This window comes from Pituophis catenifer, unplaced genomic scaffold (assembly GCF_029215685.1).
Source record: "Pituophis catenifer annectens isolate HBS135680 unplaced genomic scaffold, rPitCat1.0.hap2 SCAF_1, whole genome shotgun sequence".
NCBI lineage: Eukaryota > Metazoa > Chordata > Lepidosauria > Squamata > Colubridae > Pituophis > Pituophis catenifer.
Genome location: NW_027256881.1, coordinates 100,687,521 through 100,715,392, shown reverse-complemented (window position 1 = coordinate 100,715,392; position 27,872 = coordinate 100,687,521). Strand labels below are relative to the sequence as shown.

Here is a 27,872-nt window from a genome sequence, read left to right as displayed (position 1 = left end):
CCTCTGCAGGCCTTGCTCAGAAGTTGCTTTTCCAACTCTGCGTGGCTGCACAGCTGATCATTGGGCGTCCCAGTTGCCTTGCGCTGGCCACCTCCCAGGCACGTGGCTGCAGCGGCCAGCATCACAAATTTCCCACCACCACCAGGATCTTCCCTCCCTTCTGGTAAGGCAAACCCTGAGGTTTGACATATGTATATGTATACACATATGTATACGTATACATGTATTCTCATACATAATATACATAAAGAAAGCTACACGTAGAACATTTTGTTAAATACATGGGGATGACAGAATATCTTTTTAAAAAATTAAAAATGAACATGATGAAAGAGGATTCAGGGTAAAGCCATGCAGACTTGGCCATATGAAATTTACCTTTAAAATAAATTAATTCTTAATAAATGAAATACTTACTTAGACTGCTTAATTGTCTTATTATATTTGCCAAGGAAATATTAGTAACACATTCCAGTTCATTCTTGATGCCTCGTGGCAGAGCTGTATGGCAAAGGTATCTAGGGTCTATGTTTCTTTTTACCAGAGGCATTCTGAAATATCAGGCAGCTACCAGTCCTGTGGAGAAACAGAAGAGCAAATTAAAATATAATTCAGTGTTGCTTATTTCCAAATAAGATGTACAAAGGATGACATACATTTGAAAATACAATTAAGGCACCTGTGAAAAGCAGGGTTGTCAAATGCAAAATAGGACAGAGCGCTTGGATTTTCCATACTTATTTGGAAATTTTGGTTAGTGCTTATATGATCATTTCTTCATAGAACTATTGAAACTATAAAAACTATAGAAATCTTGTACTGTTTTGTACTGAGCCTCTTTACTATTCATTCATTGTTTGTGAAGCTGTGAGTGCTTATATTTTATAGTTCTACCAATTGTGCCAGATGGTATAAACCAATTTTTCCAAATTTGGATTTCTCTAACTGCCTGCATTATGGCATCTTAACTAATCATGTGGGATGACAGAAGATGTAGTCCAAAACGTCTGGAATGATCTAAGCTGAGAAATGTAAATGTATTTTACAAACGTGTTAAAAATGATGGAGAAAGTGAGTACTTAATTTTAAGGGAATATAAAACAGGATGTAGCAAATATATAGTCATCTGAAAAATAAAGTACACCCTTTTTGAGTTCTATGGTTTTGATGTGTCAGGATATAGTAAAAATCATCTAGTCCTTAGCAGTTACTAAAAGTAGATACAATCTCACATGAACAACAACACATAACATATTATAACCATGTCATCATTTATTTAACCAAAAAAAAAAGCCAAAATGGAGAAACCATGTGTGAAACCAGTATGTTCCATGAAGATAGGATGCTAATAGATTACAAAGAAATTATATGTAATTCCTATTTTGTTCCAGTTTTTCCAAGCACAAGGTACATCAATCAGTTGTGAAAGGGCAGGAGTGAAACTTAAGTTTCATGATTAATATCTGTTTATTTTGAATGAGTTTAAATCTCCAAGTTCATCGAATTCCATCACAGGATAGTAAAGGAAATAAATCATGGTCTAACGGAACCATTATGAATTTATTTATAAAATTATGAAAAAAGGTAAAGTAGCAGGTAATCTGAGGAGGAATGTTTTCTTTCATTCTGGGAAACTAAAATTTAATCAACCTGACACCAGATTGTGCAGTATCTGTATGACAAAATCGCTCAAATTCGGGAAGACTTGGACTCAGACTGGGTAGATTCGGGAGGGGTGATGGAGGCAGGTCTTGAGAATGTTATATGGGAGGAGTTTGACTCCATGACTCCCAAAGACATGGACAGGATTCTGGGTAGACTTAGCACGGCCACATGTTTATTGGACCCGTGTCCCTCCTGGTTGGTGCTGGCTTCTCGGGAGGTTACACAAGGCTGGCTCCAGGGGATTATTAATGCTTCATTGAGTGAGGATGACTTTCCCGCCGCCTTGAAAGAGGAGGTGGTGAGGCCTCTCCTTAAGAAGCCTTCCCTGGACCCAGCAGCGTTAGTAAATTATTGTCCAGTCTCCAACCTCCGCTTTGTGGTGAAGGTTGTTGAGAGTGTGGTGGCGCGACAGCTTCCCCAGTACCTGGATGAAAGGTTTATCTAGATCCATTCCAGTCAGGTTTCAGGCCTGGGTACAGCACAGAAACGGCATTGGTCGCGTTGGTTGATGATCTCTGGAGGGCTCGGGACAGGGTTTGTTCCTCTGTCCTGGTCCTATTAGACCTCTCAGCAGCTTTTGATACCATCGACCATGGTATCATGCTGCGCCGGTTGGAAGAGTTGCGGGTGGGGGGCACCATGTTGCGGTGGTTCTCCTTTCTCTCTGACCGGTCGCAGTCTGTGTTGGCAGGGGAGCAGAGGTTGACCCCAAGGCGCCTTGTGTGTGGGGTGCCACAAGGGTCGGTCCTCTCGCCCCTTCTGTTCAACATTTATGTGAAGCCGCTGGGCGAGATCATCCGTGGTTTCGGGGTGAAGTACCATCAGTATGCTGATGACACTCAGGTGTACATCTCCACCCTGGGCCACCCCAATAATGCCCTTGGAGTGATGTCCCGGTGCCTGGAGGCCGTGCGGATCTGGATGGGGAGAAACAGACTCAGGCTCAACCCGGCCAAGACCAAGTGGCTGTGGTTTCCGGCGTCCCGATATAGCCAGTTGGTGCCATCACTGACTATTGGGGGCGAGTTGTTGGCCCCCACGGAGAGGGCTCGCAATTTGGGTGTCCTCCTGGATACACGGCTGTCTTTAGAAGAACATCTGACGGCTGTGGCCAGGAGGACTTTCTATCAGGTTCGCCTGATTCGCCAGTTGCGTCCCTTTCTGGATCGGGACTCCTTATGCACGGTCACTCATGCTCTCGTCACTTCCCACCTGGACTACTGTAATGCTCTCTACATGGGGCTCCCCTTGAAGAGCACCCGGAGGCTCCAACTGGTCCAGAATGCAGCCGCGCAGGTGGTTATGTGAGCGACATGGCGCTCCCATGTAACACCTCACCTGCGTGAGCTGCACTGGCTCCCAGTGGTCTTCCGGGTGCGCTTCAAGGTATTGGTTACCACCTTTAGAGCGCTCCATGGCTTAGGACCTGGGTACCTACGAGACCGCCTTCTGCCACTGGTAGCCTCTCACTGGCCAGTACGCTCCCACAGAGAGGGGCTCCTCAGGGTGCCATCGGTCAAACAGTGTCGACTGGCGGCCCCCAGGGGAAGAGCCTTCTCTGTGGGGGCACCTGCCCTTTGGAATGAGCTCCCCCCGGAGATATGGAGGATCCCGGATTTACGCACTTTCTGCCATGCCCTCAAAACTTTTTTATTTCAACAAGCTGGGCTGGCCTAACTCTTTTTAATTGTTCAATTTTAATTTGCTTTTACAAAAGGGGTGTTTTAATTAGTATGGGCCAAATTGGTTTAATATGTTTTTAATTGTTTTTTAAATTTTATATTGTATGTGTTTTATCTTTGGCTGTTCACCGCCCTGAGTCCTTCGGGAGAAGAGCGGTATATAAATCCAAAATAAACCAAACTAATCTAAACCAACATCTGAGCAAATTCTAGAGTGAATCCTAAAAAGATTGACCTTATAAAAAATGTTTTTTTAAACCTTTTTTTCCCAGGACCACTTTCCTCCTTTAAAAATTTTGAAGGATCCCAAAAGAACGTTTGTTTGTATTGGTTATACTTATCAACATTTGATAAGTATATCAAAGTGACCAAATTCTCCTGCAGTTGTCGGAGCCATAGGAGAGTAGTCCGGTTGAAGAAGGACGCCTTGGATGCCGAACGGATGGCCCAGGCAGCGCCTTGGTGTGCCCGCTGCAGTACCTGCTCCGCCCGGCGCTCCTCAGGATGGAGACCTTCGTCCGGAGCACCCGGAACCGCCGCATGAGGTAAGTGTGTGGCCACTGGAGCGTCCACACTCGGAACCTGGAGAATGGAATCCAGATCCGGCGACACACTGAAGTTCCGTCAGTCCATAGTCGATGGGGACAGAGTCGAGCCTGGCGAGGACCACTGTTTCCTAATGATGTCGAGAAATAGAGGGGGCGTAGGAATGATGTCCACAGGCCTGGCTGATTCCGCAAACAAGGGGTTCAGAGCCCCTTTTGCCGCGACCATGGGAGCCGGCATTGGAGAAGGAGAGCCCAGCTGAGCCGTATTAACGGCCTTGTGAAGTAAGGATGTCCAGTGGGAGACCCTCATCTTCTGAGAGATCCAGATCCATAGGGTCCTCCTCAGCTCAGGACGAAACACGGCTCGCAATGGAGGAGGCCGGAGAAGCCGAGGCCGCAATGGATAGAGCGTCCTCCTGTGCAATGACCACAGGAGAAGGAGAGACGCCAGACCGGACCGAGGCTGCTTTGCTGCCAGGCAGCAGCTGTGAAGCCAATGATTGTTGCACCGCTGTCGCGATGATCTGTTGGATTTGATCCGGCGAAAGAAAGGTCTGTTGGTGCGCCATCGCCAAGGCCAGATCTGCTGAGGGAGGAGCCGAAGTTGTCTCGAGTGGAGTCAACAACAAGGCCAGAGCCTGAGAGGTCTCTGCGGGAACAACCGGAGCTGGCGCAGCCTCCTGCCCCCACAAACTGTCCGGCTGTATGAATACAGGACAATCCTGAAGAGAAAATTGATCAGGAAGAGCCCCAGAATCAGATGCGTTGGCCAGTCGCGAAGAGGCGGTGTTAGACTCCCCAACTGAAGGTTGCAGACAACCGGCCTTAGCACAAAGTTTATTAAGCACTCTATCCCGGCGGGCTTCAGCACGGGAAGGGGCAGAGTGGGAGGAGGACTTATGATGAGACCGAGAGGACCCTAAGGCCATAGGTCTAGAGGAAGGACTGGGAGCCTGGTCCTTCCTGGTGGCAGATTCCTCCTGGTGATGGGAGCTCTCCGAGTGGCCCGCTTTCCAGCCATGCTTTGATTTAAATGTAGCCTTGGGCATCCTGTCAATTAGAGCCACAGACAAAGAGCTGGATCATCAGTAAACGAGGCAGAGATTGAAGTCTCAGAAAGTGCCAATACCCAGAAGAGGGTATGCCACTAGATGGCACAGGCCTAAGCCTGGAGCCTAAGGCAAGCGCCAAGAGCGCCAAGCAGGGAGACCCAGCGTACAGGTAATAACGAGGCAATGATTAGGGCAATCAGGCTCTCATTGGAAGGAGACAGAGTTCTGTTCCAGCAGCGCTGATGGGGGGCGCGAAGCTCCACCAGATAGCCCTCCTCTCTGGGTCATGGGCAACGCTGCTAATGGGAGCGCAAAGCTCCGCCAAGGCTCCTTAGCTCCCCCAGCTGCCACTCAAGCTTTGCTGGCGTAAAACAAACGCGCAATAAAGGTAGCCCAAATTGCTAACCGGGAGCGCGAAGCTCCACCAATGCTCCTCAGTTCTTCCACCCGCTCAAACTTGGAGGCACAAAATCGCGCAGAGAAAGGGAAGCGCTGACAGGCCAACTTTCAATAGAATGCGATCTTCGCGCCAAAACACCATCTGGCGCACGAAACTGCAATGCAGCCAATGGAGCCTTCGTAATGAGACAAGCTCAACCAGGCACAGCCGGGGGCGCTAAGCTCCGCTTGCTGGCTCGATGGGAAGCCCTGATACAAATTTCAACAGTTGGAAGGAGTTTGACAGGGGTAGGCAAGCAAAACGGCAAGCAGTTGGTGAGTCAAAATGGCTGCTCGTAACTGTGGCAGGGAGCGCAAAAAACTCCGCAGTTAGCTGTGAGGGGCAATGGCCGCAAAAGGGTCTGTAACCGCCCCCACGGGAGCGCGAAGCTCCACAATCCCTCCAAACATATCCTCCGATGTTAATAAATCTGATGAGAACAAGAGATAGGGAAAAAAGCACATACACCCCAATTAACCGGGAAGCCTGTAATTGAGGGACCAATCTTACAGTTTGCTGAAATCGTAATCCAAGAGTGGTCTAAGTCACAGTCCAAGTCAAAAAACAGCAATCACAAGCAGGATCAGAAACCAGATAATCGAAATAGACAAGAAATAGACAGAAAAAAGGCTAGAGGAACAGTCCCACACGCCTGTCTAGGCTGACAGACTGAGCCAAAAGCTGGGTCTGCCCAGTAACAAGGGCGGGACTTAGCAACTTTGACAGGCTCAGTCTATCAGCTTAGCAGATGAGCACACCCCATCCTGACTGCTGTCTCCACCCACAATGGAGAATGGCCAATTTCACATTTTCTAATTTGTAGGTAAGCTTTTTAATATTTTGTACAAAGAATTTGTAGCCGTTTTCTAATATTAATAGATGTCATAATTATAAGTGTGTATGTGAAAAGCAGCTGAAATTAATTACACAGTTGTCAAGTGCATTTCTTGCAACATATTAGCTATATTCATAAATTTGTTTTTCACAGAAATGTGACAAGAATTCATATCATCATAGACTGTACAGTAAATAATTACTTGTAGATTAATTGACAAAGCTCCAGAAGTAAGTGCTGTGTCAAAGGTCTGTATAAAATGCATTTTTCCCATGTAAATGATATGAAAATCATGTATTTGATTTGATGCATCGAAGAGAGAAGTTCCAGATAAAACAGAATAATTCACAAGCAATAGAGCTTCAAGCTTAAATCCTAAAAGCCACAATTACACACACTTGCATCAAGAGTATAAATGAAAAAGAAAAATGTATAAAACACTGCTAAAACCTTGTATGTGGTATCTGTGCCTCCATATACTGTTTATTGAAAGAAAATTTATTTGAAAATTAAAGTATAATATACTGTAACATGGACAAACAAGCAAATAAGTTATAAAGAAGTCTGAAGCAAAACCAGAAGTATTAGATAAGGATGACATGTAGTAGGACGTCATTTGACATACTATTAAAGAGACTATTAAAGCACTATCATTAGCTGATGACTTCTTGTTGGTTTTGGAGAATCCTTTACAGGGAATTGAAGCATTAATGAGAAAAATTAGAAGAATTTGGTACATTAGCAGATTTTAAGATTAACAAACAGAATACGATGTCAAGAGTAAATATCAAAATAGTAGATCAAACAGAAATTGATCAAAATTGGATTTAAGATTGAGGAAAAAAGTCAATATATCGGTATAAAGATGACAAATGTGAATTGGATATTATTTCAAAATAATTAGTTTGAAACACAGAATGAAGTTTAAAAAAAGAAAATTATTACAATTGCTATTATTGGGAGAATGGGCGTTGGACTTACCTGATACGCCCCTTCTCTGTTCATCTGTCACGGCAGTCAGTAGTGGGTGATAGACAGGGAGCTGGCCTATAGGACTGAGTCAACTGGAAGTCTAAGCTCCGCCCTTTCCTGCTTGGTCCCAGTTTTGAGGCGAAGGTTCCAGTCGACTGGCATGTCTGTAGAGATAAAATGGTAAACGTGAAAAGGAACACCCCCCCCCCCCGTAGGAGCCACCCCTTCAGTACCGACCAGGGTGGGCCTGACTGCCGTGACAGATGAACAGAGAAGGGGCGTATCAGGTAAGTCCAACGCCCATTCTCCTGTTTGCTGTCACGGCAGTCAGTAGTGGGACATACTAAAGCCATGTCCTATAGGGAGGGATCCGGTCGGACTCTCTGAAGCACTCTCCGGCCGAAAGCAGCATCAGTGGAAGCATAAGTATCCAGCTGGTAGTGGCGGATGAAGGGAGTCACGGAAGTCCAAGTTGCCGCCTGACAGACCTCTTCCAGTGAAGCCTGGGTAGCCCATGCAGCTGATGTTGCAGCGCTTCTGGTGGAATGTGCCGTGATGTGGCCGGGCACAGGTAAGGATTGTACCTCGTAGGCCAAGGAGATGGTAGCTCTCAGCCAATGGCCAATTGTAGTAGACGGGGCACGCGCCCCCATTGAAGCAGGTTGAAAGGAAAGGAAAAGGACCTCGGACCTCCGGAAGGAAGAAGTACGTGAAAGGTATATCTTTAAGGCTCTGCGGACATCCAGGGTGTGCCAGACTTTTTCCAGGTGATGCCTCGGTGAAGGGCAAAAATTCGGAAGTATGAGCTCTTGAGCTCTGTGAAAGGTGGAGTTAATCTTCGGGATGAACGCCGGGTCTAAGCGAAGAACTACTCTATCCTTGTGAAAGACACAGAGATCAGAACGAGTGGAAAGTGAAGCAAGCTCCGAAATGCATCGCGCGGAAGTGATTGTCACCAAGAAGGATACTTTAAAGGTCAGGAATTTGAGATTGACCTCCCTAAGGGGTTCGAAGGGAGATTTGGTGAGGGCTGTAAGTACCTTATTGAGATCCCAGATGGGAAATCTGTGAACGGTAGGTGGTCTCAGATTGGTGGCCCCTCGTAGAAAGGTCCAAATTAGAGGATCCTTGGAGAGAGGCATACCTGGGCCTGAGTTCCAAACAGAGAACAGAGCAGCCACTTGACAGCGTAGTGTGTTAGGTGAGAGGCCGGAAGCAAACCCCTCCTGCAGGAAGTCCAGAAGTTGAATGACAGACACAGAGGAGGAGTCCAAGGAACGTCTGGAGCACCAACGAAGGAATGATTTCCAGGTAGAGTCGTAAATGAGTCGAAGGCCGGCGAGCCGCTAACATGATGGGGATAGCGGCTGGAGACACGTTGGAGGAGATCAAACGGAGCCGCTCAACCTCCAGGCGGTCAGATGGAAAGCCTGCGGATCGGGGTTGACTAGGTTGCCCTGGCGCAACTCGATCTAATTGTCGGGAATCCGCCACAGAGGAGCCACTGACAGGGATATGAGGTCCGCGAACCACGGTCGGCGAGGCCAATAGGGAGCGAGTAGAATGAGCTCCGCCTTCTCCTGCAACAGCTTGCGGATCACTTTGGCAATCAAGGGTAGCGGCGGGAACGCGTAAAGGAGCAGGCCTTGCGGCCAAGGACTGCGGAGGGCATCCACCGCCTCCGCCCCGGGAGTCGGGAAGCGGGAGAAAAACCGTGGTAAGAGATGGTTCCTGTGGGAGGCAAAAAGGTCCACCTGTGGAGGGCCGAACCGCACCTTCAGTTGATTGAAGAGGCGGCGTGGGATGCTCCATTCCGTGTGATCGATTTGAGAGCGACTCAGAAAATCAGCTTGGGTGTTGTCCTTCCCTGCAATGTAATCCGCCCGAAGGGAGATCAAATGAGTCTCGGCCCAGAGACCTAGACGAATGGACTCCTGCAAGAGAGCCCGTGAGCGAGTCCCTCCCAGTCTGTTGATATGGGCCTTTGCCGATACATTGTCCGTTAGGCATAGCACATCTCGATCTTGGATGTGAGGTTCGAATTCCCGCAGAGCAAGATAGACAGCTCGCAGTTCGAAGACATTGATGCTGAGCTTTGTTTCCTGAGGAGACCAAAGACCCTGTGCTGTGTGAGGGCCGAGGAGAGCTCCCCAGCCGAGGAGACTCGCATCGGTAGTGATTACCAGTCGCTGGGGTTCCAAGAATTTGCAGCCTTTGGACAGAGCCGGCGACATCCACCAGCGGAGGGAGTGGATGACCGTCGGAGGAATCTGGATTGTTTCTGAGGTAGGACGCAGAGCATGTCGTTGAAAGGGGAGCAGGAGCCATTGAAGACGACAGCTGTGGAGATGAGACCAAGGAACGATTCCGTAAGCTGACACCATTTTCCCCAACAAGGTGGAAAGGTCTGATAGGGAAGCAGTTCGGCGACGAATGGATCGCCCCGCTAAGGATGAGAGGCTGAGTTGGCGTTCTTGGGATAAGGATACCTCAACTGCGACAGAGTCAATAATAGCCCCCAAATGTTGAATGCGGATAGAGGGGTTTAAACAGCTTTTAGCCCAATTGATGGAAAAGCCGTGAGCCTGCAGAATTTGGATGGTCCGTTTGAGGTCCAGATCCGCCTGGGTCAGAAAGCGGGACAGGATGAGGATATCATCCAGGTAAAACATGGTCCTGATGGGGATGGAGCTAATGTGAGCAACCAAGGATGCCATTATCTTAGCTAAGACCCTGGGTGCGGATGAAAGGCCAAATGGGAGAGCGGTATACTGAAAATGTCGTCCTTCGTGGCAAAAATGAAGAAATTTGCGGTGGCTAGGCCGAATTGGAATATGAAGGTAGGCCTCTGTTAGGTCAATTGAAGCCATGAAATCCCCTTGTCGTATACCTAGAAGGATGGTCTGGAGGGACTGCATCTTAAACCGGCGATATACAATGTGCCGGTTCAGAGATTTAAGATCGAGGATGGCCCTCCAGCCCCCTGAAGATTTGGGAACCAGGAAGAGACAGGAATAAAATCCTTTCCCCCACTGGGGAGGAGGGACGGGCTGGATGGCGTTGATATCCAGGAGATGTTGGATGGCCGAATTAACCCTGGCAGTTTTGACGGGGTCCCTAGATGTAGGGCATCGTAGGAAAAATTTGGGGGGAGTGGAACGAAACTCTAGAGAAAGACCAAAACGAATGGTACACCGGACCCAGGCGTCTGAAACAGTAACATCCCATGTGTCAGCAAACTGGGATAAGCGGCCCCCCAAAGATAGGTTGGAAGGGGACTTAGCGGGACCGACGGAAGGGCCGACCCCTGCTCCCTCGAAAAGGCCGTTTGAAGCCAAAACGAGAGCCTTGTCTAACCTGGGATCACAGGTTAGGGGTCACAGGGGAGGGGCGGGGGGGTAGCGGTTATCATTAAAGAAGGTCTGAGACCGAGGGAGGCCACTGTTCCTCAGACGGCCGGCTGTGAATCCCTTTTTGTGAAATGGGGTCATGGGGTTCAGATGGATTTGCTGATCACGTACCTGACTCCCTGCCACGTGGCAACAGCCCTGCCCGAGCTACTCAACGTCATCGCTGCGGTGGTGGTTGATACCCCTAAGCTTATGGTCATGGGGGATTTCAACCTGCCGTCCGTGGGTGAGACGTCAGAGATGGCTCGGGAGTTCACGGCTTCCATGACAGCTATGGACCTGACCCAGTTAATTCATGGCCCTACCCACACAGGGGGGAACACGCTGGATCTGGTTTTTGTCTCTGGACAGTGGTTGAGGAATCTTGATATAGGGGATATAGTTACTGATCCCTTGTCATGGTCAGATCACTCTCTCCTTCGTCTCGACTTTTGAACCGCTGCACCCCGCCGCAGGGAGGCGGAGCTGGTAAGATGGTTCCGCCCCAGGCGCCTGATGGAACCTGACAGATTCCAGACGGAGCTTGGGCCATTTCCTGAGGTTCTGGCACACGCCTCAACTGGAGACCTGGTGGCCGCCTGGGATAGGGCGGCTGCTGGTGCTCTGGATGGGGTCGTGCCTTTGCGGCCTCTGACCCGGCGCCGATCTCAATTGGCTCCTTGGTTTACCGAGTAGCTAAGGGAGTTGAAGCGCTGGAAAAGACGCCTAGAGAGTAGTTGGAGGGCCAGTCTTCTTGAATCTGACCGGACACTAGTAAGATCCCACATTAGGAATTACTTAGTGGCGATAAAAGCAGCGAAATGTAGTTATTTTGCTGCTCTTATTGCGTCATCAGATAATCGCCCGGCTGCCCTCTTTAGGGTGATCCGCTCCCTGCTCCACCAGGAAGCACGGGAGGACCCCTTGGTGGGTAGAGCCGAGGATTTTGTTCAGTATCTGTATGACAAAATCACTCAGATTCGGGAAGATTTGGACTCCGACTGGGTAGTCTCAGGGGGAGAGACAGGGGCAGGTCTTGAGAATGTTATCTGGGATGAGTTTGATCCTGTGACCCCTGAGGACGTGGACAGGATTCTGGGTAGACTGAACGCGACCACTTGTTTATTGGACCCGTGTCCTTCCTGGTTAGTACTGGCTTCCCGGGAAATGACACGAGGCTGGCTCCAGGGGATTATAAACGCTTCGCTGAGTGAGGGTGACTTTCCCGCCGCCTTGAAAGAGGCGGTGGTGAGGCCTCTCCTCAAGAAGCCTTCCCTGGACCCGGCAATGTTGGTAAATTATCGTCCGGTCTCCAACCTTCGCTTTGTTGCGAAGGTTGTTGAGAGTGTGGTCGCGCAACAGCTCCCCCAGCACCTGGATGAAACAACGTATCTGGATCCGTTCCAGTCGGGCTTCAGGCCCGGGTACAGCACGGAAACGGCATTGGTCGCGTTGGTTGATGATCTCTGGAGGGCTCGGGACAGGGGGTGCTCCTCTGTCCTGGTCCTGTTAGATCTCTCAGCGGCTTTTGATACCATCGACCATGGTATCATGCTGCACCGGTTGGAAGAGTTGGGGGTGGGAGGCACTGTGTTGCGGTGGTTCTCCTCCTTTCTCTCTGACCGGTCGCAGTCTGTGTTGACGGGGACAGAGGTCGACCCCGAGGCCCCTCATATGTGGGGTGCCGCAAGGGTCGGTCCTCTCACCTCTCCTGTTCAACATTTATGTGAAGCCGCTGGGCGAGATCATCCGTGGTTTCGGGGTGGAGTACCATCAGTACGCTGACGACACCCAGCTGTACATCTCCACCCCGGATCACCCCAACGATGCCCTTGAAGTGATGTCCCAGTGCCTGGAGGCCGTACGGATCTGGATGGGGAGGAACAGGCTCAGGCTCAACCCATCCAAGACTGAGTGGCTGTGGTTTCCGACGTCCCGATATAGTCAGTTGACGCCATCACTGACTATTGGGGGCGAATCATTGGCCCCCACGGAGAGGGCTCGCAACTTGGGCGTCCTCCTGGATTCACGGCTATCTTTAGAAGAGCACTTGACGGCCGTGACCAGGAGGATTTTTCATCAGGTTCGCCTGATTCGCCAGTTGCGTCCCTTTCTGGATCGGGACTCGTTACGCACGGTCACTCATGCCCTAGTCACCTCCCGCCTGGACTATTGCAACGCTCTCTACATGGGGCTCCCCTTGAGGAGCACCCGGAGGCTCCAACTGGCGCAGAGTGCGGCCGCGCGGGTGGTTATGGGAGCGACATGGCATTCCCATGTAACACCTCTCCTGCGCGAGCTGCACTGGCTCCCGGTGGTCTTCCGGGTGCGCTTCAAGGTTTTGGTTACCACCTTTAAAGCGCTCCATGGCTTAGGACCCGGGTACTTGCGGGACCGCCTACTACCACCAATAGCCTTCCACCGGCTGGTACGCTCCCATAGAGAGGGGCTCCTCTGGGTGCCATCAGCCAAACAATGCCGACTGGCGGCCCCCAGGGGGAGAGCCTTCTCTGTGGGGGCACCTACTATCTGGAACGAGCTCCCCCCAGAGATACGGAGGATCCCGGATCTGCGCACCTTCCGCCGCGCCTTAAAGACCTTACTATTTCACCAGGCCGGCCTGGCCTAAATTTCCCCCTCTTTTATAAAAGATTTTTAAAATTTTAAATATCTTTTAGTATTTATATATTCAATTTTAAATTGGTTTTAAAAGTTTGGGGTTTTAAATTTGTCGGGGCCAAAATTATTTAATTTGATTTTATTCTATTTTTAAATTTTGTATTGTATCTGTTTTTATTGTTTGGCTGTGCACCGCCCTGAGTCCTTCGGGAGAAGGGCGGTATAGAAATCTAATAAAATGAAAATGAAATGAAATGAAATGGGATTCCTGAGCAGTCGAGGACCTAGACAAGAAGGGTCGAGGAGATTGCTGATTGGAGAAGGACACGTCTGACCCACAAAAGGAAGAGGAAGGACGAAAGAAGTGTTGAGGCCGAGTATCTTGGCGACGATGCAGAGGCGGTAATATCTTGCGATGATCCTTTGTTTCAATTAAGAGAGGATCCAACTGGGGGCCGAAGAGTTTGTCCCCGGAAAAAGGGGAGGAGGCCAGACGCCACTTGTTTCTGATGTCGGCTTGCCAATTACGAAGCCAAAGCAGCCTGCGTGAGGTGATGGAGGTCCCTATGGCCTTGGCCGAAAAACAGGCTGCGTTGAGGGTGGCGTCAGCGGAGAATTCCACCACCGCCAAGATTTTATTCAGGTCCTGGTGAGTGCGCTGATCGGACGCAGGTAACCGGGCTTGAAGTTGCCGTAACCAAAGGATTGTGGCCCTGTTGAAAAATGATGCAGCTGAAGAGGCTTGTACTGACCAGGCTGACGCTTGATGACCTTTCACCAAGGTTCTTTCTGCTTTCTTCTCTTCAGGCCGCAAGCACTCTTCAGGGGGACCTGTGAGTGGAGAAGAAGAGGATAGAGCCAATACAGGTGAGTCTACAGAAGGCACTTGGAGGAGAGAGGAAAAATCAGGGGCCATGTTGTAGAACCTTTTGTCCAAGTTGTTAGGCACAGGCCCAGAACTGGGAAGGGACCATTGTCGGAGGACCACATCCAAAAATAATTTGGGGGCAGGAACCACTTCTTTTTGAACAGTAGGTTCCTGAAATAAGGACGTGGCAGGATCTGAGGCCGTAAATGATGATGGAACTGCAGAAGATGGACCCCCCAAGTGGGTGACAAGTTGAGCCTTATGGAGCAAGGAACGAAACATATGAGGACGGAAAAGGCCAATAAATGCTGGCTGATCAGGCTCCAGACCCTCATCATCTGAGAGATCGTGATCTGGAACAATCTCCCCATCCGAAAGGGAATTCTGACTGGCAGAGTCTGCAGCTTCACAGACTTCCCTGGATTCCTCCACTTCATCCTGGGAGGATGGCTCTCTGAGTTGTTGTTGAGGGTAGGAATGAACAGAAGGCTCTGAAGGAGGCCTTTGTTGTAGGCCCTGGGAAATGCCCTGGTGTATAGCCTCAGAAATGAGAGCTGCTAATAAGGCCGGGGGAATGTCTTGGAAGGCCTGGGAACCCTGGTTGTTTGGTTGGGCCGCAGGGGCCTGTAATGATGTTTGAGCAGGCACTGAATCAAGAGGAGGATCCTGATCTACAGGGAAAACTGAAGCTGCCTCAGAATCAAAAACATTTTCCTCCAGGACTGATCTGTCCGGGGATAAGGCTGGGGTAGGCCCTTGAGGGCACACAGCGATGGCAGGGGCCCTAGGTGAGCCTGAAATTTCTGGACGTGGCGCAGGGCGATCAGTAGCGGGCACTAGGCCCAAAGCAGTTTGGGCCCTGGAAAAGGCCTTTTCCATGGCCTTGTGGCGCCGTTCTTCCTCCCTAGAAGGTTTAGTGCCCGAAGAGCGCGAAGGCACAGTGGATCCAATGGCTCTGGACTTGGAAGTCCGGCCTGAAGAGGTCCCCTCCGCAGGATCCTCCTCCCTAGCTCGCTTCCCTTTGGAATGGGTTTGGCGGGAAGAGCGCGATTTCGCTGCGTCCGCCATAGCCCTGGGAAAGGCTATTACAGTGATTAAAGCAGTCTGCGGGGTCCCCAGATACTTGCGCTTGCCTGATCGCTGGTACTCGTCCTGAAAGGGCAGAGCAGAGTCGCTAGCCTGTCGGCTTAAAAGCGCGACCAAGTGCGCGGGCTGGCCTCGCGCTAAAGAAAAAAGAGGCCGCTGCTGAGCGTGAGGGCTCTGAGGTGCAGCTTGCACCACCAAATGCCAGGAGGCGGTTATCCCGGTGACCGAACCCCAAATTGCTCAGATGGTAGTGGGGTTCTGAGAAAGAGTACCTCCGCCGTCAGATGATAGGCGGGAAAGCCGGGAAGCACGGCAGAGCGAACTCGTGCGCGCACTTAAAAACGCTGCTGGTAGCAGCTAACGAGTGAAAATGAGAGCCAAGTGAAGGGGAAAAGCCGTAGAAGTGTCAAATCCGTTCCGAAATCCAAATACCAAGCAGAAATGATTAGTTAGTAAGAACAATCTACAGACACGGCTGTCCTGGCAGACCGAGTCAAAAAACTGGGACCAAGCAGGAAAGGGCGGAGCTTAGACTTCCAGTTGACTTGGTCCTATAGGCCAGCTCCCTGTCTATCACCCACTACTGACTGCCGTGACAGCAAACAGGAGAATTTCTGTGATAAAAATGAATGCTTTGCCTAGAATGATTTTTTCAGACTATACCGGTTTTACAACTGATGCACCTTTAAAGAATGGCAGAAGGATATATCCAGGAGTGGGCTCCAAAAAGTTTAGTACAGAAATAATAATGACAAATAGACAAATACAAATGGCTAACTTATCATGAAATATTAGAATTCTGTCAAAGGGAATACAAACCAACATCAAGAGACCAACTGATGGCAGAGGGACATAGTTAATAGTTTTCCTGTTTACAGGTTTAAGAAAGATTCAAAGTAGATAAAAGCATTTATGATGCTGAATATTGTAAGATTGACTTTGAAACAGAATTGTATACAAATGATGTACTTATGATTGCTAAAATGTATAAACTTTATTGAAATTTAAGAATAAAATTGTATGATAAAGTAGGTTAATTTTTTTCATTACGCTATACAGCTGGAACAATGGGAAATTGTGTGGTTAAAAAGATATACAGGAAACATGTATGTTAAAAATATTCATACAATTTTTACTTTACATATTTGTATCTGACACTTAGGACAATAAATGGAGATCTTACTAACCAGATGGCACCTATTTTTTTAAACTTTTCTTTTAATGTCACCATTTAACTACTATATTAAGCTCAACCATCCTGGTTATCAACTACTGTTTCCCTGACTGATAAGTGGGTTCTTAAGTCCTTCTTCATATGGAAGGACTTAAGCATATGGAATATTTGCTCATCGGTACATTACACAGATGACAATTCAATCTGTAAATATGAAGATGTCATAATTATGGGACAGCAGTAGGATTTTTTTGTGTGGCATACTTGTGAGCTAAGTACATAAAGAGATAATGTGACAGCTCAACGTAATCACTCTGTAACCCAGACATTATTTCAATTATGTCCTTATATTATATAGTCCAAACAGATAGATAGGTAGATGCACACACACAAATGATGTACCTACCATCAAAGATATGATTCTCAAGTCTAAAAATAGCATGTTAAAAAAGTATACCATCATTTAATATACAGTGCTTTTTAATTAATAGCATCAATAACAACTAAAAGACCTAAAGAATACTAGCATTACAACAAACATGTAGAGAACTTAGGTAGCCTACCATTACTCCTAAAATCTTTTCTTTGAAGCCATTGTCAGTCCTCCTCCCAACAGGTAGATTTCCAGATTGGGAATCAACTCAAAAGGAAGGCTAGGAGTACTTGCATTGAGAGTTGCCATAGTAATGAAACTCACAAGTCTGATTGTGAAGTACCAGTACTTTTTCTATTTCTTATACCCATGTGAATTCAGAAGGTCTATATCTGAGCCGTTGCTACATACGGTACTTTTGCCTCGTTTGGACTTAAGCTATGCTTTCCAACAGATCTGGCCTATCTTCATCAAGGTCATCTTTACACTTCACACTTGCACTCTAAAAATATTCTCCTTTTACAGAAATTTCTTTCATAAGTAAAGTATCTCCCTACAGGAGCACAAATCAAGCATCCATCCTTTTATAATATGATAATGCATTTATAATTGTTCATAATTCTTTTGAATATTAAATTAGGTAAAGATTTTCCAGTGACAGAGATTATAAGTGCAAGGGAGCAAGAAGATATTCCTAAATTATTATGCTCTAAATTTTAATACAATCACATGTTCAGGTTTCATAAGTTGTATAGTATTATAATAAAATATTTTCAAATGTGAATATTTTTGAAGCATGAATAAGCATCTTCACACCTTTTATTTTGCAATAGTATTAAAAAAAATTTCAAAGAACATAAATTGATTCTGTTACGCCATTATTTAATGTGAAAATACAAGATGAAGTGAAATCACTTTGCTATCATAATGTTCAATCTATTTTATTTTTGATTTGCATAATTTGCTTTGGCTGCTAAGCAACAAATCAAATATCTTGATATATTTCATATTTAAATGCATTACTGTGTTTCCTACAGTTCTCTTTTGCAGAAAATACAGTTGCAGAACAGCTGCTTTTGGAGCAGTAATAAAGGCTTTATATTGGGTACAGTATATTAAAATCCAGAGAAGATTTTTGCTTTCAAAAACAACTTCCCAATCAATCTATCAACAACTCTCCGCTATGCACCACAGATGCATACTTGATTATTATACAGATCAATAATTGAAGTATAAGTTCAAGATGAACATGACCAACTTGGGAAGACCATTTAAATCACATTAGATACGTTCTAGAATCTCTCTTTTAGAAAAATATGGAAGTAAATTTGGAATTGACTCATAAGCCTAAACCTTCAATTTGATCTTGTTAAGAAACATGTTGAAGGCTTTAGTAGGAGCATGGTAGGCAATTAGAAATAAATTCCTGTGAGTACAGTTAGACTTATTTTAAAACTGAATCTTAAAATAAACACATTCATTCTACCTTTCACAATATAAAAGCCAAAAAGTATTCATATATTTATTTCTTACTCAAGCACATGACATTTCATAATTGTCCAGTTTTTTATTTTAATTAAAGAAGTTTAAATCTATATTACATTCATATTATATGAAAATGGATCTCAAGATCTCAGGATCTCAAGGCGCAGCTCGTTACGCCCATGTAACACCTCTCCTACGCGAGCTGCACTGGCTCCCGGTGGTCTTCCGGGTGCGATTCAAGGTGTTAGTTATCACCTTTAAAGTGCTCCATGGCTTACGACCTGGGTACCTACGAGACCGTCTTTTGCCACCAATAGCCTCCCACCGACCAGTTTGTTCTCACAGGGAGGGACTACTCAGGTTACCGTCAGTTAAATTATGTCGACTGGCGACTCCCAGGGGGAGGGCCTTCTCTGTGAGGGCTCCAACCCTTTGGAATGAACTGCCCCTGGAGATACGGAATATCCCTGATCTCCGTGCTTTCCGCCATGTCCTCAAGACCCTGATGTTCCAACAGGCGGGGCTAAACATATGAACATGTGAATGATTTTTTAAATGTGATCTAATTCTGTGTTTTATTTAATTGACCAAACTAAGTAATAATTTTAATTAGCAATTTTATGATGTTTGTGTGTCTATATTTTTCTTGACTGTACACCGCCTTGAGTCCTACGGGAGAAAGGCGGTATAGAAATATAATAAATAAATAAATAATAAATAAAGATAGCAAACATCCATTTTCAAAAATTCCAAAAATGTAACACTTAAAAATTAAGATAACTTTAACAGTTATCAGAATGCAGGCACAGAGAAATAGCGAGCCTTTGTATTCTGAATACAAAATATCTTAAGTAGTCAGCTCTAGACAGTATGAATAATATACCATATTATTTTTTTAACCAGATTCCCTTAGCCAGTCAATGATGCCAGGACAGTCATATGACCTTTACAGTTAAGTTTCTTTGTGGAAATAATTACGATCTGCTGAAGCATCAGAAATAGAATAGGATAACAGAATGCTTGCTTGTGCATTGATCCTTATCTCTCTGAATTCACAGTAGATTTGATACCAATTTTTTCCAGCTGGTATCATTAGCCTTGATAGATGACATGCATTTGAAGTCCTGTGTGAACTGCTGGGACAGCTAAAATTTTGCTTATTATTTCTAGACTAAGTACATTCTATCAGAAATGGGGGCAAAAAGGATTCAGAAATAAAAAATGTAGACAAAGACACTGACAAAAACCTGCAGAGATGATAACAGGAATGGAATGTCACTATGGACTGCAGGGAAAATGGGCATCATCTCAAAAGAGGATTTTGTCTTTCAACCTAAATGCATCCAATAGGGACTTCAATAAGATGTTTACAAGTAGAAAAGCATGAAAGAGAGAGGAAAGAGATGGGAGTATAAAGAAAGACATACCGCATTTTTCAGTGTATAAGACGCACCGGAGTATAAGACGCACCTTAATTTTGGGGGAGGTAAACAAGGAAAAAAGTATTTTACCTCTGCCTACCAGCATTTTGGAACGGTCTGGGGGGAATCTGCCTGGCAGTTTCGGGGAACAAGGTGGGTGCTACGATTTGCGGCTGGTGCTACGATTTGTGGCCGTTTTGGATTCGGGGAGAGGATTGCAGCGCTTTGGGAAGGCGGAAGCGCTGCAATCCCCTCCCCGAATCCAAAACGGTTCCCAGTTCCCCGCTGCACATTGCAGGGGAACTGGCCGCCTGCTGCCTGAAACACGGCTCTGATTATTGCGTTGGGGAATCCGGGCAGCGGTGGCTGGAAAGGAGGGGCGTCTTTCTTTAGGAGCTCTCATTCGGCTCACTCAGCTCCTGGGCGCAGAGGGCTTAGGCAGCAGCTCCTACATTGCATGGGAATGAAGTCATTGCAGCCATTGCCTGCCCTAAGCTGCCTGCTTTGAGGCCAGAGGGATGACCAGCCGCAAATTGTGGCACCTGCCTTGTCCCCCGAAGCTGCCGGGCAGATTCCCCCCCCAGACCATCCCGAAGAGGGTTGTTTCTCAGGCTGTGCCCCGACCCAGATCCCTGCCGCTTGGAACTACCCGAAAATGGCCGAAGGGTGGGGGTCGGTGGGTGGGTGGGGCTACATTCGGGGTATAAGACGCACCCAGATTTTAACCCCCTTTTGGGGGGTAAAAAGGCGCATCTTATACACCAAAAAGTACGGTACATTTTTAATGGAGTACTAGCAATGTAGTTCACAGGGCATAGTTTAATCACAGTGTGATTAAACCAGGACGGAATCACCAGGAATGAGGAAAAACAGAACTATCACAAAATGCAAGTCTATAATTAAAAGCAATAAGGTCCTTCTGTTTGATATTAAATCCAGAATCCAAAATAAAAGAATTTTCTATTTGTAACTTCAGTTCTGCTAATAATAAGTGTAAATTATGTTTATGGTTCAACAATTTTATGCTTTTAGCTTTGGAATAGGAGATGAAAATAAACTTTCTATAAACGAAGGGAATATACAAAGCAATGCAAGGGTGGTTTGCAAAACAGTAATGTGATTGTGGTAAACAGAATTAGTATAAATACTATTTTTCTTTTTATCTCACACTTAACCTCTGTGACTGATTATTATTTCTTACTCCCTTTCTATGCTTAATATAACACTGCTTACCCTGAAAAGAAATTGCATGATGGATAGTAAATTAAGGGTTCAGTGCAAGGAAAATAAGATACATTTTATTAAGCAATTTTCTGAAGTCTCTAAAATCATAATTCTCAACAGTTCATATACTAAATTCAGTGAAATAAAGATACTGGGCAAAAACGGAATTGATCTCCATTGAATGCCCAAGAAACAAGTCAATGGTAAGTCAATATTAAGAGCAGTGGAAAAATGTATCTTGCTCTTTTGATAAGATAAAATATGGAAGCTTCACTCTACAAGGAGACTATTGAGTCTTTTTGATTATGATCTTTCAAGGCTAGTTCAGGACTTAGTTGTATTTAAAGAGTGAATCTACTGGAATCAATAAGGCTTAATTCAGTCTTAGGTTCTATTATATCAATAGATACATTCTATATAGGCTGACTTCAGAGCTAATTTAATATTTAAGCTAAACAAAAGCAAATAAAATGTAGTTGATCAGGTTTGCACATAATCAGATCTCTAGACTATGGTATGGGCCACAATGGCTCAATTCACTCAATATTCTGAGGACTGCTCCTCATGATCACATTAAAACACACGCTCATGCATGCACACACATACACACACATACAAATATTACACCTCCAGTCCTTGAGTTGACAGAATTTTTACCACCATAAAGAATAATGTCTTCACCACCAAACTGTATTCTGTCCTAGTAATGGAGCTTCTGACTGGTACTGTCCTTACTGCTTTAATGAAGGACATTCTAAGGGCTGACCCTAGGTGTTTCCTTCCCAGAGACACATTCCGGTAGAGAGAAGTTCTCTGAGGGTGGGCTCCATCCTCCAGCTTTCGGGCTTCCAAAAGCTCGGGAAGCTAAGTCTCTGGTCTCTGACTAATCCAGATTGGATCCTGCAAAGCTACTTCAACCCATTCTCAAAGTTACAATCGCACGCGTACACACTTGTCGGCATCTGATTACATTTTGGGCACTTGGCAACCAGCTCAATTTACAATCAGTTGCAGCATCCCATAGTCATGTGACCACAATTTGCAATGTTGTTTGCTGTTTTCAAGGAGAAAATGGCAAAAAGTCCACTGGATATGTTTAATGACCATATGGTTAGATTAACAATCCCACGATTCACTTAACAATCATGTGATTCACTTCAAGACTGCAGTGAGTTGATTTATGACCATCAAAAAAGCATTTGTAAAGTTGAGTTCAATCACATGGTGCCTCAACTTACGACTCCAATGATTTATGACCAAAATTCTGGGCTCCACTGTGGTTTTATGTCAAGGACTAGATATATATGAATAATCATAGGAGTCTGGACTACTATAGCAAGGTACTCCCACCCTAGATGGGCTACAAATGTTATTTTCGGTTATTTTCATCAACAACCGGCTAAAAGTTTCCATGCCTAGCTTGAAGCAAAAGAAGTTAAGATTAAAATCTAACCATTTTACTAGCTTTGAAAAGACATCAGTGAGAATCAATAGCATGCTCCAAGAATTTGCAGAAAAAAAAATCTAAATGACAGCTATAAGGGACCTAGGGAGTCATAGGTGTTCTCTGAGCTTGGTTGCTTGCAGACATTTCATTACCCAACAACATAACGTTGTTAGTGCTACTGAGTGTGGTGTTTCCTTCCTGTTTATATATAGTACCTTGTTCTGCTAGTGTTATCGAAGTGTGGTTTTATCCATGGTAGTTCCATTATTAGGATGATCTGTTTCCTGTAGGGTGCTGTAGGGTGTTTGTACTCATCTGAATAATGTTCTTACCCAAATCCTCTTTTGGGAGATTGGGTTGTTACTTTGGTAATGGAGCGCTTAATTAGTGTGGATTGTTTTTTGATAGACTTGTGTTTCTTCTGCTGATGAGAATATCCAGGATGGGTAGTGTGTGTGTATTTGTGTTTTTAATCCCTTGTGAATATTTACTCCCTCCTGTGAGATGTCAAGCCTTTTTTATAAGTTCTTTATACATTTATTTATAATTTTTCCCTTTTATATTTTTCTTTTACATTTTTATAAAGATCTTTTTCTGTTTATAAAGTTATTTTTATAAAGTTTTTTGTGAGTTCTTTATAAAGATAAGCAGAATAAAGCGAGGAAAAAATAAATACCAATAAATTAAGAAGCTAGTAACAAGAACTGTTGATATCTACTTGATTTTCATGCTTTGAAATTGCTAGTTTGGCAGGAACTGGGGCAAGAACAGGAGCTCACCACAGTACTTGGGTCTCGAACTGCCAACCTTCCGTGCAACAAGCCCAGCACCTTAACCAGTAGGCCATTCCCTCCCGCCTGAAATGAAAACTAGATTAGCAGGTTCATACTGTTAAATAGTAGAAACAACTAGATCAGGGGAAGGCAATTAGTTTTCCCAGGGGGCACATCAGAAACTGGGGTGGTTGTGGAAGGACCAACCATTAGGCTGAACTTAATTCTGCCACCAATGCCCTTGTTTTGAGGAAGAGGAAACACAGAACCTCTCCCCAGCCCGACTGCTGCTCTTCTGCTTTCACCAGCTGACTAAAAGAGCACATTTGGCTTCCCTGCATAGTCGTGTATATGTATTATTTTCTAACTTCCAGTTGACTTCCAGGTTTGCACTAGAAAACTCTCCAGCATATGTATAAAGATCTACAGACAATCCCCTGGAAATCACTACTTTTTTGTGTATGTTTCTTCCAATTTGTAGATAGAGCCTTTCAAGATAAGTTGAGTTGAGTTGTACAATCAGGAAGTAGCTATTTGTCCCATTTTGCTTTAGTCTTCGAGACAGTGATCAAAGAAAGAGGCATGGTAAGTCTGTTTCTAAGGATTGCACATAGGTAAATGGGAACAATGTGGGAAACCAAATGAAAGTAGAAATAGACCTCACTTATCTATTCGTTCAGCAACTGTACAAAGTGATAATGGTTCTGAAAAAAATAACTTAATGGCTCATTTAAGACCTTTTCATGAACTCTCAAAATATTTCAGGTGGCTAATAATCATCTGGGTCATCTTTAATACCCTTAATAACATATTCAGCAATCTTTAAAATCTATTTATGGAGTTAATACATGGAACTAAATATATAAATTCTCAAATTAAAAGGTTTAGTTGCTTTATCATAAAACACTTTGAATGTTAAATTTAGAGAATTAAGTATTTATGGTTGCTACTTTCAAAATACATGAGAAAAAATGACTAAACTTCTAAAGCTACATTAAGTAATTAAAAATTTAATTAGGACCACTTTAAAGTAGTTTTAGAATATATTAATGCAAATAACTCTTTTTCATAAGTCAAACACATTAGCCACTGATCTGGATTTTGTTTAATTTAATTTACTCCTGGAAATAAGTTCTTTTCTATTCTTTTATTTACTTATCTTTGATAAAGAAATACTGATTACTATGTTAGTTAAAGCTTTATGTTTGAAAAGAAGTTAGTGCATTCTAAATAAATTATATTTCTTACAGTTTCAATATTTAATTAGCTGTCTTCTACCTGAAATGTGTTAATATTTATGTTTCACTATTGTCTCCTGGGACATTGAATGTCTCTAGCTTCAAGAAGTTATAAGAGTAGATTTCCAAGGATAGTAAAGTTCTGTTAAGTATATTTACTATAACAAATTTAATGAAATCATTATGAAACAATTCCAGAGATAGACCAATCATGGTTCAAACCTATTCTATTCCACCTGCCTTTTATTTTGAAAGAAGAATGATCTAGAATTTCTTTTTTGGACCTGTAGCAGTTCTTTAAGTGGAAGAGCAACTGATTTTGAAACCTACTTTCAATCCTAAATTGGTTTCCAGATTTTCTTTTGACATCTGCTTCTAATATTATTGTTTTTATATTGTTCATTATACAATACATGCTTCCTAGATTCATGCTTCTCATGAGAATAAAACATCAGCCTTCAAAAATAAATGGACAGCTTAAAAATTAAAATTAAAATATAAAAAAGCAAATCATAGAAAAAAATAGGTACCTCTTAGATGGGAAGTTAACAGTATTCCCTGTTTGAAGTTTTTTATTAGTAGTTCAAAATTAAAAACATTGGACATAGATATGACATCACTGGTCCCAAGCATCTTCCAACACTTAATACATAATGTACTAATGATAATATAATAATATATTCCTTACATCTTATAAGTTATTTAAACATAGTATAATAGTAATTTATATCTTATTCCTATACAATTATACATATCTATACCTACATATACCTATCTATACAATTCACATATATATTTATCTATAATAACGTATATAATTCTAGTCTAACACTGCACATTTGTCTCGGCTATCCTCCTTTTATCTAATCATTCATAGAATTTTGCCCAGATTTTATAGTACAATGTTTTGTTTTTATCCTTGAGTTTCAAGGTGAGTCTATCCATTTCTGCACAGTTGAAAATTTTTAGTAGTATTTCCTCTTCAGTTGGGGTATCTTTCTCTTTCCACTTCTGCGCAAAAGTATCCGTGCCGCTATAAGTATATGCAGTAATAGATAATTTATGTCTTTCTTGTATTTGCCCTCTGTCATTCCCAAAAGGAAAAATTCCGGTTTGACTTCTATGTTTATTAACAAAATTTCTTCCAACCAACTCTTTATTAGATTCCAATATTTCTTTGCCTTTGGGCATTCTCACCACATATGATAGAAGTTCCCCGGAGCCATCTCGTACTTCCAACATGCCGAAGAATTCCCCTTATTGATTCGTGCTAATCTTGGGGGGGGAGAGGGGGGGAGGTGCCACCTATAAAACATCTTATATAAATTTTCCTTATATGAAGTTGCTAATATAATTTTTAAATTTTTTTCCCAGAGAGTCTGCCAATTGTCCAAATCAATACTATGCCCAAAATATTTACTCCAAATTATCATTGTTTGACTTGTTACCCAATCATTCTTGTTTCAATAAATAGCAATATAATTTACTTATGGTCTTGCCCTCCCTGCGTAATAAAATCTTATCTAATTGTGATAATTCTTGCTTTGTACCCCATTCCTTTTTGTCTTTGCTAAATTTAGATTGCATTTGGAGGTATGCCCACCATTCTAATTCAATTTCTTCTTCCTTTAAAATGTTTTTCGCTTTCAATTCTCCTCTCTCATTCAGAATATCTTTATAGGTGACAACACCCCTTAATTCAGTAAAAATTGGATGAGTATACATTTCCAAAGTTGACACCCAGTTGGGAATTTCCATATAATTACTTCTTTTTGTCTTAATCCAGATATCTAATAGAGCCCTCCTGATATAATGCCTCTGGAAGTTAGACCTCTTAGATGGGAAGTTAACAGTATTCCATGCACCTCAACATATAGTCATGCCACCCACATGAGCAAGGAAGAATCTTTGCATAAAGCTGGCTTCCTCAGCTAAGAAACTGAGATGCACACCACTCCTTAGAGTTGGTCATGACGAGACAGGGGAAATCTTTATCTTTTTTCTTAGTTTTCATTTCTAAAAATATTTCAGTTACAAAAACATTGATGTGAAGTCTTAACATCACTGTCCAAGCAGCTGCAGCACAATGAGATTATAATATATTCTAACCTATAAATAATTACATTTACTTGATTTGTGTTTTGTGGTTGGAGAAAACTAGGAAAGTAATCTTCTCTCATTATTCAATAGAAACAACAATGTGGCAGCTAAGGCCTACAGTAAAAATGTTTAAAACATTTCACATCTATAATGGACTGTCTGGATTTGAAATGGAATATTTTGACCATTCTGGACATGTTTCAAAATGAAAACACTTCTAATTTATATCTGCTTCCATATTCGGAATTTTGTAGTAACAGACAATCCTGAGATAAGAAAATAAGATCCAAATACTTGTTAGAAAATTATTAGATTCATTCAACACGCTAAAGAAATCACATTACAGCATAGTTGACGTGAATCAATTGTTTGGGCTGTAAAAAATGGGTTATCATTTAGTGTGCTATACCCTAACCATACTTAAACAAAATGTATCTTGAAGCATGCAAAAAGCACAGAGTCATTTGTAGCCTTCAGCATCCAGCTTATGGCTCTAAGAGTAGGAGGGATCAACATTTTGTCTGAAGTGGTATAGGGTTTCCTGCCTAAGCAGGGGGTTGGACTAGAAGACCTCTAAGGTCCCTGCCAACTCTGTTATTCTATTCTATTCTATTCTATTCTATTCTATTCTATTCTATTCTATTCTATTCTATTCTATTCTATTCTATTCTATTCTATTCTATTCTAAACATTTTAGTCCCTTTTGATCTTTTCAAGTTTGGGGAGAATGAAGGGCCAAAATATGTAAGCTAATTATTGCAGAATCTCAGAACCAATCTAAAATGGATCTTATCTGCCTATTTTTAGAGTAGGGTCTTCCATATGCCATGTAAACCTGATCTGAAGCTAACAGAAATTGTGCATTTCCTGCTTCATGTGATATGTGAACCAGCCTAAAGCTTGATTGAGACGTGTCCAGAACCGCGTGTAGGGACCAACACATACCTACAGTGCAAAGGGGTTGATGGGTTTAGTGAAGGTTGCAAATAGTTACTGACAGACCAACATGCACACCTCCCAAATTTCAACTACATGTTGTGTAGAGATGCATGTCCTGAATGTTGATTGGTTGATATGACTTCCTCTTGATGCTTTGCTGTTTAAGCACTCTCTAGCCAGAACATTAACATTCGCAGAAATATAAAGGCAACAGGTATGCAACCATCTCCAAATGACAGATACAATACATTCCCTGACATGCAATGACACAGAAATATAATGCAGTCTTAAGTCATATTTCAGGGATTTGCTATCTAGTCAATCACAACATAAATGTCTTTCGATGTAATTGAAGAATAGAACTTCTATTTAGCATCACTACAGATACTTTATTATAATTTAGTATAACAAGAAATCTAAATAGGTCAAACTTTTCTTCCCTAGGTAGTGTTGAATCAGATACAATGCCATGACTAGTAATGTCAAAAGTTCTTAAAGAGATCACAGAGAATCAACATAAACTATTTTTGACCAGAGAATGCA

At 43.7% G+C, this 27,872-nt stretch overlaps 1 protein-coding gene across 1 annotated transcript in view; it reads right to left on the bottom strand.

Moving 5' to 3' along the window:
- WASF1 (WASP family member 1) overlaps window positions 1-27,872 on the bottom strand; it is a 64,052-nt gene that overhangs the window by 29,787 nt on the left and 6,393 nt on the right. The window contains exon 2 of the mRNA XM_070953388.1: window positions 418-576. Within this exon, the coding sequence (XP_070809489.1) occupies window positions 418-550 (133 nt within the window). The 5' untranslated portion in view covers window positions 551-576. The remainder of the gene's footprint in view (window positions 1-417; window positions 577-27,872) is intronic.